Below are 13982 nucleotides of genomic sequence, written 5' to 3' on the forward strand. Positions count from 1 at the left end.
CAAAATGAAACGACCTCTCCGGTCAGAGAGAAACATCAATCCCTCCTCCTCCTCCTCCTCGTCTGTCAGCCACAGAAATCATCACTTCACTAAACGCACATCTCATAGTTTCCCTTCCTCATCAGTCAGTCACATCACTCCTCCTCCTCCTCCTCCTCCTCCTCGTGTGCCCTCATTTTAAAAACACCACGTACCCAGATAACAGGCTTTGTGCTTTATTGACGGTCATTAAACATCAATCAGAGGAGCGCAGTGATCAGCGCTCGTGCTGTGGTAACTCACATTAGTTATGCACATTAAGTGCTGCGAGCTGGAAGTAAGGAAAGCAGGGATTTGTAGTTCTTTCTGTTCAGCGTCTAAAAGCCGCTTCTCTGAGAAGTTAAGAGAAACAAAATATCTTTTTTTTTTTTGCTAAAATAATAAAGGCGGGAATCATTTTTACAGCCTTGTCTTTATTATTTAATGGAGCGTGATCACCATAGCAACTCCTGCCAAAAATCTTTTTTTTTCTTACTGATCGGCCGGCTTGATAATAAATCAGCTGAGCCAGCACCCACTCAGTTCTGATCAAATCAAACTGACTTTAATTACAAAATGAAAACGCTCACTCCGACTGCTCTCCGTACCAAAGTCGTGAAAAAGCTTCCTAACTCATCCCGCCTCTCTCTCTCTCTCTCTCGCTCTCTCTCTCACTCCCATGCACTCATGTCTCTTCATACTAAACTGCAGTTGGATGACTTTAACCTTTGAACCTGAATGCACTCTCTGGGTTATCTTGCACCACAGCAGTACAGTGATAGCACACTCAGCTGTGCAAAAATCAGCTGGTTATGCAACGACTCGGCCAGTGAGACTGTTCAAAGGGAGCGAAATGAATGGCCTTGGTCGGATTCTTTTTATGGCACTCCCTCCAGTTCGCTTCATTATCCGTCTCTAAATAACTTGCCTTTGTGTGTCTGCTCAGGCTGCTTGTGGGGGACAGAAGATGAGCTTGACCTGTTCTCCTGTAAAGACGCAGGGTCAGGACCGTGAGCGACACGGCAGACGAGGATTCATTCATTCATGATCAGTGCGAGTGACAACACAGGTCATCTCCTGCTGATGTTGAAGGACAGAACACACAGGAGGAACCCGAGCTCAAACCGAGATTAAGCCTCCGATCTTTATCTGCTGTAATGAGAGCCGAACGCTGGACGAGCCTCAGCAGACGTTCACCTGAGTGACAGGTGGGAGTTTGTGAGCTAACACTTAAAATCAAAGTTGTTGGAGCTTTCACAACAATTGGCATAATCACCGCTGTGCAATACTGCAGTTAAGACAGCACTGGTGACCAACACTGTTCCTGGTATCACAAACAGAAGAGCCAAAACTACCGCTTGTTAAGTTTCTTATTTTACGATATTGTCCTTTAAGCCAATCGGCCCTTTTTGTGATGCATTCTGTAAATAAAATAGAAGTAATATAAACCTGTCATAGGAGGGTTTACTTGAGTTTTGCACCAGTGCTCTATCGCGGTCCAGTTCTGTAGAAAGAGTTTCAGATTTGTTTCTCTTTTCTGATCGTGCTCTGTAAATTCTCGTCTGGATAAAGAATCTCCTCCTGCGTCCTCGTGACCGTCTAATGCAGCAAAAATGTAAACAAAGGCTCTTCAGTCTGCATACCAAACCCTCCGTCTCAACGACAGCCGTGACAGGAAGTAAGAATAACTTAATAGAAATCGTCCACATGATGGTCTTGTTTTGCTTTTACTGGTTCGTGAAAAGAGACTGGTGTAAATTTATGACGAGTTCTCCTCGGTCAGATTCATCTCTGACGAGTGTTTCAGGAAAAGGCAGCACACCAGTAAAGATAAAGATGAGCTCCATGGAGGCCTGTTCAATAACAACATGCTTTCACTGTGTTACATTCCAGTCGTCCATGTTGTCATCCACAGAACTGAGCCCTTTGTGCAGCGAGTCGCTGACAGACTGCTCTGTCCTTCATGAATCACACCACTCTCTCTGCCAGGCCGAGCTGTTTGTGTAAAAAAAAAAAACCATTCAGCAGCCCCTCATTCTGAAGGTCTGACCCCCTGCTTGGGCCGCTTTGTCACATTCAACAGATCCAGATAACCTTTGAGCAGACATGACGGCACGCCGGTGCAACACGACACCAGCACCGGGGCGAATGTGACGGGACACATCCAGGCCGCGAGCGTGCGCCGAGGACGCGCCTCAGACTTCTTATGCAACTTCAGATGCTCTCTGACATCTGTCTCTTCCAGGTAATTACTGGAACGCAGTCATTTGTGTCAAGCAATCTGTCCTCGCTGGTCCAGGTTTAACAACAGCAACAAGGCACCTCCGAGCTGCAAAGTGGACACCGAGACCAAAGGTGGCGTACGCCATTTCAATCCTGACCGGTATCCGTTAACCTGGTCAGTGTGTGTGTGGAGTGTAGGATTACATGCTTCCTCCTGTGGTTAGGTCAACGGGTCATTTGGACAGAGTTAATGCACAACATTACAAGGTGGTTATTGTTTCTGCTGCCTTTTTCAACATTTATCAATCCATGTGTGATTCTAATATTTAGTTACAGAATAAAAATCAAGATATAAGAGACCATCAGTAAGACAAATGTAAGTTAAACCTGCTAATCCAAAGCAGTTTGAGACCGTTTGTTTTGAAGAAAGACGCTCCCTCCTTCCTCTCGCGACCTTCCCTCACATTCTAGGATAGACATCATATTTCTACCATGTGTCGACATGTAGAAAAACCACATCTTTCATATTTGTAGTTGTTTACAAGAACTTCTAGCATGGAAACGTGACCATATATGGAAAGTCAGCACGCTGCTGCTGATTGGATTGAGTGCAGCTGTTCTTGTCTTAAACCTGCTGACGCCATGCGGGGGAAAAAAACACGTTGTTCGTTTGTTTGAGGATGTAGATGAATAAGAAGTTGTAGTAATTCAGCCGTCTTGTGACCGGTGACTCTTCTCACTTGCTGTCTTGTTTCCTGGACTTACATTTAAGGACCGGCAGGGCTTGAAACATGGGGCATCCACATCTGCATGTTTTATTTTTATTTTACAATGTATAAAGTTTGTTGCAATGAAACCCAGCTAGCTATGGGAACTTATCCAGATGACACATTTTGTTTAAACTTTGCTACTTAATTAAAATAAAATAAAAATTAAAAAATGTCCCAGGTATTTCAAACTTTAATATCCATAACATAAACTTCTGTCCTTACTCGACCTCTCTCCTGACTATAGTGAAAACACACCGTAACGTGATCTGAAAATGGGAAAGACTGCTTTGAGTGTTTTTGCAGTGACGGTCAAGCTGCCCTGTCCTGATGCCTTTGTAAAGAGCGAAGGTCTGAGAGTCTCCGTGTAAACAGGGCCTGAACTGTTTTGGACAAGAGCTGCAGGTATGAATGTGTGATTGTGTGTATATAATAATTTTCCACTGTGCTAATGTGTTTATAACTGTTCTGTTTTTACTTATATTGCAGCAGGGCACGCCTCCTCTCTGCTAAAATAAAATAGTGTTTTAAAAACCATATATAACAGGTTAAATTCTCTCATTGTTCCATATTCCACCTCGTCCGTTCAGGTCATCTCATCCTGACCCTCTTTCTATCCCTCGCTCTAATTGGAAAACTAAATTTAACCCCCACCTTCTGGAAACATCTCCCACGATTCAGGAGATCTGCAGAATCTTTGCAAGACTGCACAGTTTGTGTACTTTAAACATGCACACTGACAACTCGCTGGCATTGTTTGCATTAAATAAAAACAAAGTGGAACCCATCGAGTTTGTTAGAATTTCATTAAAAAAAGTATTCAAAAGTACCGAAAACAATGACAGCTTTGTGACACTGAATGTACAGATCTGTGAGCTGAAGTCCCACAAATATCAAGATTATAAAGTTTTACAGTCATAAATGTAAATTTACCTAAATATAATCCTACCTTCTTGCCATTTAGAAAGTTGTACATCAAAAAAATAAATAAAAAAGTGTATTAAAACTACGAATTTGTTCCCATTTTCAGATATAGCATAACATAAAATAGTCATGAACAGTAAATAGTTTTTTTTTTAAATTATTATTATATTATATACTATTACATTTACCATCACCTACAGCTGGTTCTTTTGTTCTCTCGTTGGGAAAAATAAGAAACATGAACAAACTTTGGTTTGTTAAAATGTTAATGCTAACACTCTCGCTTTCAACTAGCGTTAATTTTGCTAACCGTTAGCATGTGTATGATTGAAAATGTATAATGTATTGATTTATTTTCACGTCTCATTCTAAGTGTCAGACATCCTAATGGGCTAGACGCTATCTGGTGTTACAGTGTTGTTGTGATTTTATAGCCTAAAGCTACAAAAAAAGAAGAAGAAGAAGAAGAGAGGTAACGTTGTGCGCGAGCGGAATCTGATCTTTAACGTGAACTAACGGCTGCTGCTGCTGCTAGTTAGCCACCTAGCATGCTAACGTGCGCTAGCTGTCAGACGAGCGACATTTATTATGCAAACAAAAAACTCACCTCATGTTCTCCACGTCTCTCCCTCCGCTTTTAAGTATGCACAGGGGAATCGCCAGCAGGGCCAGGCACATCATCCACGCCACGTAAAAGCACTTTTTGAAATAGAAAACAAACGTGCTGCTGGTCCACATCAGGAGCGGAACCAGCAGCAGCGGAACCACCATCCACAGCAGCAGCTCCATAACGATCCGACCACCACACTAAACTCACTGCCAGCAGCGGAAACACACTCCGGCTGCGGGGTCCACAGTGCCTCTATTAAAAATAAATCCCCCAAAAAAAAGAAAAGAAAAAAAAAAAAAAGCTGCCCGGTTATGGTGTGAGGAAAACAGGAAGCACCGCGACCCTGGCAAACATTACCCAGTCAGAGGTGTTCCCTTTTCGGCCTCTCTCTCTCTCTCTCTCTCTCTCTGTGCTGCCCCGACATGAACATGAACCGCTGCTGCTCATCTGTTGCTAAACGGCATCATGAGGTGGAGTCAACTCGGGTTTTTTTTTTCTATTTCCGGATGCTGGACCACTTTCGTCTGATGTCAGCAGTCTCCAACCTTTCGTCACCTGAGAGCTACTACTGTGTGAAATTGCAAAAGGCCAATCAATAATCTTAAATTCACATCAAGGTCCAAGACAAAAAAAAAATGAACTTATTATGCCACATAGCCAGATATGTTACTGAAAATCAAGGTCCAAGAAAACATTTCTACTTTGAACTGTATAGTGGGAAGAGGTAGATTTACTGTCTTTGGAATTATTATTTTATATGTTTTTACACAGTCAGCAAACCTATAGATGAGCTACGAGCTACCTGTTGAAGACCCCTGAGCTACAGGATAATCATTTTTGTGAATGACAGCTTTCATTACCATCTCATCGTTTTGCTTAGCCTGTTACTTTGAGAGACCAAGATAATAATCGGCCTAATCAAAAGTGCTGCTTGTCAAACAGGCAAGGCAGGAAACTGCTCGGGGCCGCCAGACCCGTCAAGAGGGCCCTGAGGGCTCATAAACTTAAAAAGGACATATTATCCCCCCTTTTCACCTTTTCAAACAGTCCCCTGTGCTCTAAATGAAACATCAGTGCTGTGCTTTGGTCCGAGGGGCCAGAGGAGGTTTGTGACACTGTAGAAACCAGCTCTCTTAGAACGCTCTGTTTTGGTGTGTGTGTCTCTTTAAATGCAATAAGCCCCGCCCCCTGAGTTTATTTATTGATCAATAAAACAATGCATTGTAAATTAAAATAAATCAGAGTTTGCTCTGACAGTTTAACGTCGAATCACTCTCACTTTGAGGTCATCCTTAGAACGAGCCCAGTTTAACAGCCGATAATGGAGCAACACGTATAATAGGATTAGCAGTGATAATCCAATCCCTGGCCATAATCTGACTCTGTCTAGCAGCCTCAACGTTGAAGTTTCCATCACATTGAAGAGCTCTGCTCTACGATTTAGGAGATTAAGATCAATCTGTAAGTAATCCTGAGATTGTAATTATCAGCAGACGTTACACTCCGCCTCAGAGATACCTAATTTGCATTTTGCGAAATGCACAATCACAAAGGATAACATCCAACTTAATGTGAGGGTACCCAAACAGAAACCTCAAGACAAGTTGACTGTAATATATGCACTCTTAGAATCACGTAAAGGTTTCGTTTAGGATTTTTGTATTCGAGCTAAACCACAGAAAAATGGATGGAAGCCCGAAGAGAACAAGCATTCATACATTTTATTTACTTCATTTTCCGGAGATTATTTAGCTCGTATCCTCCGAGCTACAAGAGCACGGAACAAATAGAAATAATCTGATTTCACCTCATTCATTGACTAACTTCGGTTGTCCCAGAAATAATGCATTAGATATCGAGCAGATACCAGAGTACGTGCTGTCAGATTAGGCCCCCTTCAGACGGTCATTGAAAAATAAGTAAGAGACTGGGATCACAGATCGGGTCTGGATTCAAAGTCCCCCATCTGGAGAGTGTAAAATCCAAACAAAGGTTTGGAGCGCTTGAGGATGACTAAGAGGAAGAAGAGGTCCAGTTCGGAGCTTTGTTTGTTGTGATTGGACGTCTGTGCGAGCCATGAATGGCTGACGTTAAACATCATGTATGAGCACAGGAGGAATCAATAATGGCCATCATGTCAGAAAGCTTTGGAGCCAAGAGATGATGCTGAAGTTGGAGCGTCTGCACGATGGGCTGAAGAAAGAGTCAGAGGTGTTAGTGGTCAGCATCTGGCCAGTGTGTTGAATGTGATGAAAACCGAAAACTCATTATCTCATCGATGAAGACAAAAGCAGGAGGTCAGAGCTGTGATGTGTTTCTCATGAGGCTTAGTAAGAACTCGGGTCCAAATAACAGTTTCACTTAAAACTGATTTAGAGCATTTTAAAGTATGTTGACATTACGGTATGTGCTTACTTCAAATTTATGGCTGTGATCTGGTCATTCCTACTTAAAATCCTTAAAAAGAACATCATTGCAGTAGTTTGGGACTTGAGCATAGAAAATGTAGGTTTTTTTAGCGGCGTTGATGAATACTGGAGTCTGAGGTCCTTGTGCACCCCCTAGTGGTGATGTGGTGTGCTTAGCTCCCTCTTATCAGACCTGCTTTTTATACATGCATAATCTGTTTCAGCTCTATAATCATTTTGGCCGAACTTTTACCGTTACAAAGTTGATTTTTCAGCTCTCAGTACTTTTAATTATGTGTGAGTTTTGTATACAACTTTAAGTTAGAAAATGTTTTCAGTTTTTGTGGTATTATAAAGCGTGTGTTGTAGTTTAGTGTAGAGGACGTAAATAAAAAAAAAAAAAACTTTAAAACTCTTCTCTCCCATACCAACTATTTTCTTTTTCAAACATGATTAACCTCAAACAGATATCAACTTTTAAAGAATTGTTGGGAAATGAAAGGTTTTGGAATTATTTTTCAAAACGTCCCTCCTGAATAACTCTGTAAATAAGACACTGATCGCTCCCAGGAAAGATTTCCAAGTAATTGTACAGAATATTGGCTTTATTATGAAACCTGGGGCATTTTCCACAGACAAACAATCTACATTTGTACATTAATCAGATTTTGTTGTGATCACAAAAAAAGGAGACAGTAGTTCACCTGCCTGAGCTCACCAAGGATCGTTTGTAATACAAAACTGGAGCATATTCAGTAACATGCAGAACTTGTGATGTTGCAGTCGTGTGCTAGATGTGAAGTCGCCGCCTCAGACGTGAGTTTTGAGGGAAAAAGAACGAGGTCGAGCATATTTCCTTGAAAGGCATCATGCAAACAGTTTGCATGTCCCAGAATACGCTCCAGGAAGAAACAAAAACTGCTCAGAATTGTATACAATCATATAATTTAAAATCCCTAACCCCAACAAAACAACTATGATAGGAGCAACTAAAGCACACAGCAGTCATTAGGTGTCAAACCCCCTCCCACCCTCACCCAACATGTAACATGGATTTCAACACTCCTCTTAGGAGTTGCACTCTTCAATAGTTGGGTCGCGACTCCAACGTTGCCTTAGCTTCTCACGGTCTTTAAGCTAAGTGGACGTTTGGAAACATACTGGGGTTTTTTTTCTTGAAAATTAAGTCAAGTTGTGAATTCCAAAAGACAGAAAAATCACTTGAGGAACTACGTAGGGAGTTGCACCGCTCACAGCTTCCCCTGCAAAATAAATCCACTGAAGCACCCCGCTCCCCCTCGCAGCATGGATCGCTATGAGCTAACAAACAAAGCCAGAAGCTGTACAGTTTCACCTTTAAGATCTGCTGCAGCGTAAATCCTTCAGGTGTATTTCGACGTTTTCATCAGGAGTGCAATTTGTTGTTAGAAAGCATCGACTTAAAAATGTGCAGATATCCAAAACCTGCCGATTCGCTCTCTGACTCAGCTTCGACAAACACAAACCTCCTGCTTCTCCGACTAAATCGAATGCTTTTCTCGTACTTTAGGAAAAGAGTCCCATTTCTATCTGATTAAGGGCTACATTCTCCTGTGGTTACGCCCACACATGCCTATCCATTGTCTTCTTTTTTTTTATATATATCTGTCATAGTTTATGAATATGAGCCTCAGCCAAAACTGTACTGGGAGGTAACTGGTATTTATCAAATTATATTGGACAAAAAAACGTGTTAAAACTAAACAAAATCCAAATGGAAACTGACATCTATATCCCCAAATCTTTTACCGTTCGTTTCAAACAAACACGAAATACTTTTTTTTTTTTTTTAAAGAAGGAACCAAACGGGTAACAGGAGAACAAAAGCATCAGAGATCCAATCATAAGTAGGTTTTTTACTCGAAACTGCCAGTCTCAAATCCAGAGTGTAAATAACTGTCTTGGTGTTGGAGAAGAAAAAAAACAAAAAACAGTGGAGGACGCAGAGGGATCGTTTTTCAGCGATCGCACTAAACCACTCGTCGTACTTCGAAAAATCTCTTCAGGTAGTAAATCTGTCCGAGTGTCATTGCCACCAGAACCAGAGCTTCGAAGAACGACCACAGCACCACTCTGCTGTTTGTGTTGTCGTTGACTAGAAATGAGAAGAAGATAAAGAGATGTTATCAGACAAGTGTCAAACATATATTTTTTTTAAAGAACGCCGTTATTGGTCTGTGACTCACTTGCTCTGTGTATCCTCTCCCGGACCTCCATGTACTCCTGCTCATGCTTTACAGCTGTCATGGCAACAGCCAGCTCATTGATCATCTCCTCCAGCTTGTTTTGGTGGGCTGAAAACAGGCCGACATGAGCATCAGTAACAGGCTACATCATGCTCGTTTAGCACACACACAATAATAATTTTTAAAAAAAACGTGCTTAATGTATGCAGTTCATGCAGAACAATTCTGTGACATTTATGGACCCAACACTGTGCAAATTACCAAACCAATCCCAAACATCACAACTCCCTGTGTGCAAAAATATTAGTTTATGCTACAGGAAAACAACAGTGGTTAGGGAAGATGCTGCAGTGCATCACAAACTCCAAAGTCTACTTGTCACTTGAGCCCTGAGCCCTACCATCCCAGCTGTCACCACCTAAAGAAGGAGGAGAAAAAGCCCCCAAAATAAAACATCAAACAGGACACATGACAGCAGAATACAGTCAAAAAAAAGAAACTGCTTTGCACTCGTGTGGAAAATGGCTGAGATGTAATGCTGCATTCAGGTGCTGCTCGGGCGGTCTACGTTTATGCGTGGTGGAAGTCTGACGTCAGTGAGCGTTGATGCTACAAAGACGAGGTGTGTCGATGTCACTTTTAAAAGTTAAACCTGAGCAAAAGGCTGATGTGCAATACGTGAATTAATAAAAAGTATGTTAACATTCACATTTTGCCCCCCGATTCTGACGTCAAGTCGGGTACCTAGTTCTTGACCCAGCTTCCGAACTGTTGTTGCGACTCGAGCGGGTGTTCTTGTGCATTTTACTCGGATGTGTCCGACGTCACGTGAAAGCAGCGTACATAGAGGTTCTGTTCTGTGTGCTCATTTGGTCTTTACATTCACCCTTTGTTGTACCTTCTGTCTCCATGTCTTGGCCTTTGGGGGCTTCTCCGATATCGATGGTGAACATGACGATCTTGGGCGTCATGGTGGACATCTTGTTGCTGAAGCAGAACTTGTAGGTGCCGTCCATGTGTGCTGCGACCGAGTACTTCCCGCTGGACTCTCTGTCGCCCTTGTAAATCTGCTTACCATCAGGCCCTGTTATCTGGAAGGGACAGAGGGAATAAGAGTCAAGAAGACTGACTGACAAAACTCCCCCAGGAACCATAGAAAGAAAATCCCACACGAGCCTTCATTGAGGGTCCGTGGGGACTTCAGGTCATTAAATATAAATAACTATTGTGAGTATTTCTATTTTACTGTGGGTACAAAGTGCATTCTGACAAAGTGGATATTTAACATCCCTCCGTCTCACAGACTGATGTAACTTTTCTCAAGAGAAGATCCTCGACAGCGTAAAGAGCCACGATGTTCAGACTGAATTAAGGAGCTTTAAAGACGCTTCACCTCGACTGAAATGGTTTGACTCAGTTTTCTCCTTTTGGCTTTTTTTTTCTCTTTCTTCTGAATGGTATTGCTCTTATCTTTCAGAATAAAATAAAAATAGAAGGACCAAAGCTCACTCTGGGTTGGCTGGTGGGATATAAGAGCTTCCCGTTGTCGAGCTTGTTTTCTCTTTGATCGTTAAAACAGACTTTGTGTGTTCGACATATTTCTTCTTCTTCTTTATATTATTCTGTATTTATAATTAGAGCCGGGACAGATCCCAACTAAAACCTGGATCTAGTCCTCCTATGTTAAAGTCATTTTCAGATGGTGCCACCGATTAACATCTCCAATCAAGAAAGAACGATCCTCAACTCCTCAGTAGAAATGGCTCCATGAGAAATGCAACGCTGGCTTTTAAAGGAGGTAACGATTCGATTCGATTATTTTACAAAATGAGACAAATGATGAGTGAAACGGATTCATTTAGGAGCTGCTAACCTGCCTGTCAGTGTGGTTTGGCCTTTTAATGTTTTTATTCTCTCAACAAGAGGTGGTGTTTGGAGCTTCTTGTGGTGCTGTCCACTAAATGCTGCATCATGTCGGTTGTGATATTTGTGTAGTCCCTCGTCTTCTTGTAATATGTGCACACAGTTTTTTGTCTCGTCTGTTATCTTCTCACCTCTTTCCTTTTACTGCCTTGAAGCCAAAATGTTTCCACATGGTGCATCCTCTATTTATAAATCTTTCTCTGCAGCTGCTGACACTCGCCTTATAATTTAGATTCATTTTTCAGAGTACAGATGATCCACCTTGAACCCTTTGAATCGATTTATCATGATTAATCTTTACATCCATTCAGGCTTTACTACAGCCTCAAAACACAACACCAACAAGAACCAGGACCAGCACCAGAACTGACACAGACTGGATCAGTACATCTCTATTTGGAATATAACTTTTTATGGAATTTCTACTATTTTTTTAATTATATAAATGTAAAAACTGAAAATGTATGATTTGCCTTAAATGTTTATAAACAAGTATAAATAAAAACAAGATGATGCTGCTGCATGCCGTAACATATGGCAGCAACACACACCTGCATAGAAACAAGTGGGTGCACTTCTATCACATAACAGCAGCATATTTACACAAACTAGTTAAAACATCGTTAAAAGAAAAACATTTTAAACGTTATTAAAGGACCAAACACACGATTTGCTACAGAGCAGGCTAGCAGTACCGAATGCTAACGCCTCTACTTCCTGTATCATTGTGAATAATTACAACGTTACTGTCACACGTTTCTCATTAGAAACACTTATTGCTGTGGTGAGGATTCAATCTGTAAATTTTAACCTTTTGCACAAGAGTGTGAATTAACAACCAACAAGTCTGACAGCAGCTAGTTTCACTTAATGTTACGCAGAGGGTGTTAGTTAGCTTTAGCTAGCACAGGCCTGACGTGTCACAATTGGATGAGTAGTTAAAATACAGTCATTTAGCCATCTTCGCTGAGGTGATTAGCATCTACATGACATATCTCACCTCGACATCGATATCCAGAAAGCCTCCTTCAGCGACCTCAAACATGAGGCCCATCTTTGTGCCGGAGTTGACCCGCTCGTAGAAGCACTCGTCGGCATGGGCGTCGATGCTAACGAAGTAGCCGGACGCGGTGCTCGACAGGACGGCCAGTAAGACAACCAGCTCCGACACGGTAAACATGTTTAAAGTGTTTCACAGCACTGCGTTACAACAAACCTGACTATACCAGAGAGGAAGAGAGAGAGTATCCCTGCTTTAGTGTGTCCTGGAGGAGTGCGGGGATGTCAGGTTGTATGGGAGGATGAGCCGCATGAAGCCTAGCTGCTCTCTCTGACTGCCACGTACGGGCTTAGACGGCGAACACCGAGGGACAAAATTCAGAGAGTGCGCCGCTTAAACCTATCAAAGTGAAGCATGAAGGATAAAAAACAACGGAAAAAACATGTCAAATTAAAAACATATATTTTAAAACAACATTATTGTATATTTCATTGGAAGCCTTAAATGACAAAATAAACTTATGTTTGTGTTAACTCCACAAGAGTTAATTATTGAGTTAATATTCAAATTTCTAGTGTTGATGACGGCAACTCGTTTTAAAAATACATGTCTAAATGGTGTAATATTTTAACTCTGTAGTGGAAAATCAACACTGACCTGTGTTGACTCAATACAGACACTTTGGAAGTGTTAAATTCAACTCTAGGTGTTGAATTAACACTGCCGATTTTGCTGTGCACACGTCATAATACAAATAACATGATTAAGAAATAGTTTACAAATCATAAGTTGAGAGAAAACAATAATTTTAATATGCAAAAGATAAAGAGCAGAGTCGTTATTATAGATCAAAAATATTCTGTAAATTTAAACTCAAGCAAAGTCAAAGTAAGTAAGTAAATAAGTCAGTCAGTCAGTCGGTAAGTAAGTATTTATTTATATGGCACTTTTATAACAATTTGTTACAAGGTGCTTCACAAATGCAACAAGTAAAAACAGGAAAACATACACAAAAAATAAATAAATAAAAACGTGTTAAGTTATTGAAACTCTCAGTGAAAACGTGACTCAAGCATAAAGAATAAAAATAATCAAAATCGACTTTTTTTGTTGGTATAAATAAGTGATGACGTAACGCGCGGTCTCTGCGGTGATTGGCTGTTGGAGAGTTTCGCTTTAATGTGAACGCGGCGTCCTCTCGAACATCGACCGGACACTCTGTACTGCTTTCTGTGCTTGTGCTGCTTGATTCTTGACAAAAAACTGTGAAAGAGAAAAGACAGCAATCTTCCCACCACTGTCACACATTTCCCCGGGTTGGCCGAGCTCTGTAGTTTATCTGAAGGAGGTGAAGCGTATAAAAAGAATGCATATAAAAAAAAAGTCTAAATGGGAATTTCACCTCTTTTCAGTGAGGAAAGTTATTTGGCTCAGCTCAGCAATGAGATCCGACTCTATTAGTAGTGGATCAGGTGATGTAAACAAAAAGGTATTGCAAAAGAGGCTGAGTTACATTTAGTTATTGCATACAGTTTTTAGTTTCTCAAACATTATGTTTGGTATATGCCAAGAGCACACTGTGCGATTGTAGAAAAGTCATGGCAGAATGTCAGCTCACACTGTAGCCTACGAGTTAAAACGTGAAAGACTTGCGCTCTCACACTCAGCATCACCAATAACCACAAGCTTATCATAACAAAGCTAAATCACAACCAATATTTCCAGTCAGTTGAAAGTCCACAGATATTTCTGCCAATGTTTCTTTATGATAGGAGGAGAGATTAAATCATTCTCGCCTGCTGTTGCTATATAGTTATTTTGGACACTATGCGTCAGTTTGTGCAGAAAAATTTGGGGAAAAGTAGGCCCAAGAAGGGAAACAGG

The 13982-nt window shown here is 41.2% G+C and overlaps 2 protein-coding genes across 4 annotated transcripts in view; both read right to left on the minus strand.

The window, feature by feature from the left end:
• The window catches only part of agpat2 (1-acylglycerol-3-phosphate O-acyltransferase 2 (lysophosphatidic acid acyltransferase, beta)), a 13490-nt gene extending 8380 nt beyond the window's left edge, over positions 1 to 5110 (minus strand). The window contains exon 1 of one of the 2 annotated variants that reach the window (XM_079363952.1): positions 4540 to 5109. In XM_079363952.1, the coding sequence (XP_079220078.1) occupies positions 4540 to 4721 (182 nt within the window). In that variant the 5' untranslated portion in view covers positions 4722 to 5109. Of the gene's footprint in view, positions 1 to 4539 lie in introns of both variants that reach the window. The other variant, XM_079363953.1, reaches the window with a different exon arrangement.
• A 2424-nt stretch (positions 5111 to 7534) lies between these two features.
• On the minus strand, positions 7535 to 12486 carry tmed2 (transmembrane p24 trafficking protein 2). 2 transcript variants are annotated; one of them, XM_079363955.1, is made up of 5 exons: positions 12099 to 12486; positions 10074 to 10266; positions 9576 to 9593; positions 9176 to 9283; positions 7535 to 9084 (listed from the first exon to the last, which is right to left on the minus strand). In XM_079363955.1, exons 1-5 carry the CDS (start codon positions 12276 to 12278, stop codon positions 8960 to 8962), a joined length of 624 nt encoding a protein of 207 aa, XP_079220081.1. In that variant the 5' UTR covers positions 12279 to 12486; the 3' UTR covers positions 7535 to 8959. The 2 variants fall into 2 exon arrangements, with proteins under 2 accessions (XP_079220081.1, XP_079220082.1); XM_079363956.1 differs by lacking the exon at positions 9576 to 9593 and having other exon boundaries at positions 12099 to 12483.
• Positions 12487 to 13982: the final 1496 nt, after the last annotated feature.

This window comes from Symphodus melops (assembly GCF_947650265.1).
Source record: "Symphodus melops genome assembly, chromosome: 16".
NCBI classification, from domain to species: Eukaryota; Metazoa; Chordata; class Actinopteri; order Labriformes; family Labridae; genus Symphodus; species Symphodus melops.

What these genes read in the sequence shown, in the direction of transcription:
- tmed2 (XM_079363955.1), bottom strand. Translation starts at nt 12,278, where the DNA reads ATGTTTACCGTGTCGGAGCTGGTTGTCTTACTGGCCGTCCTGTCGAGC. An exon ending in TTCTGGATATCGATGTCGAG is followed by an intron (nt 10,267 to 12,098) that starts GTGAGATATGTC and finishes TGTCCCTTCCAG; the next exon opens with ATAACAGGGCCTGATGGTAA. An exon ending in GGAGAGGATACACAGAGCAA is followed by an intron (nt 9,085 to 9,175) that starts GTGAGTCACAGA and finishes TCTCATTTCTAG; the next exon opens with TCAACGACAACACAAACAGC.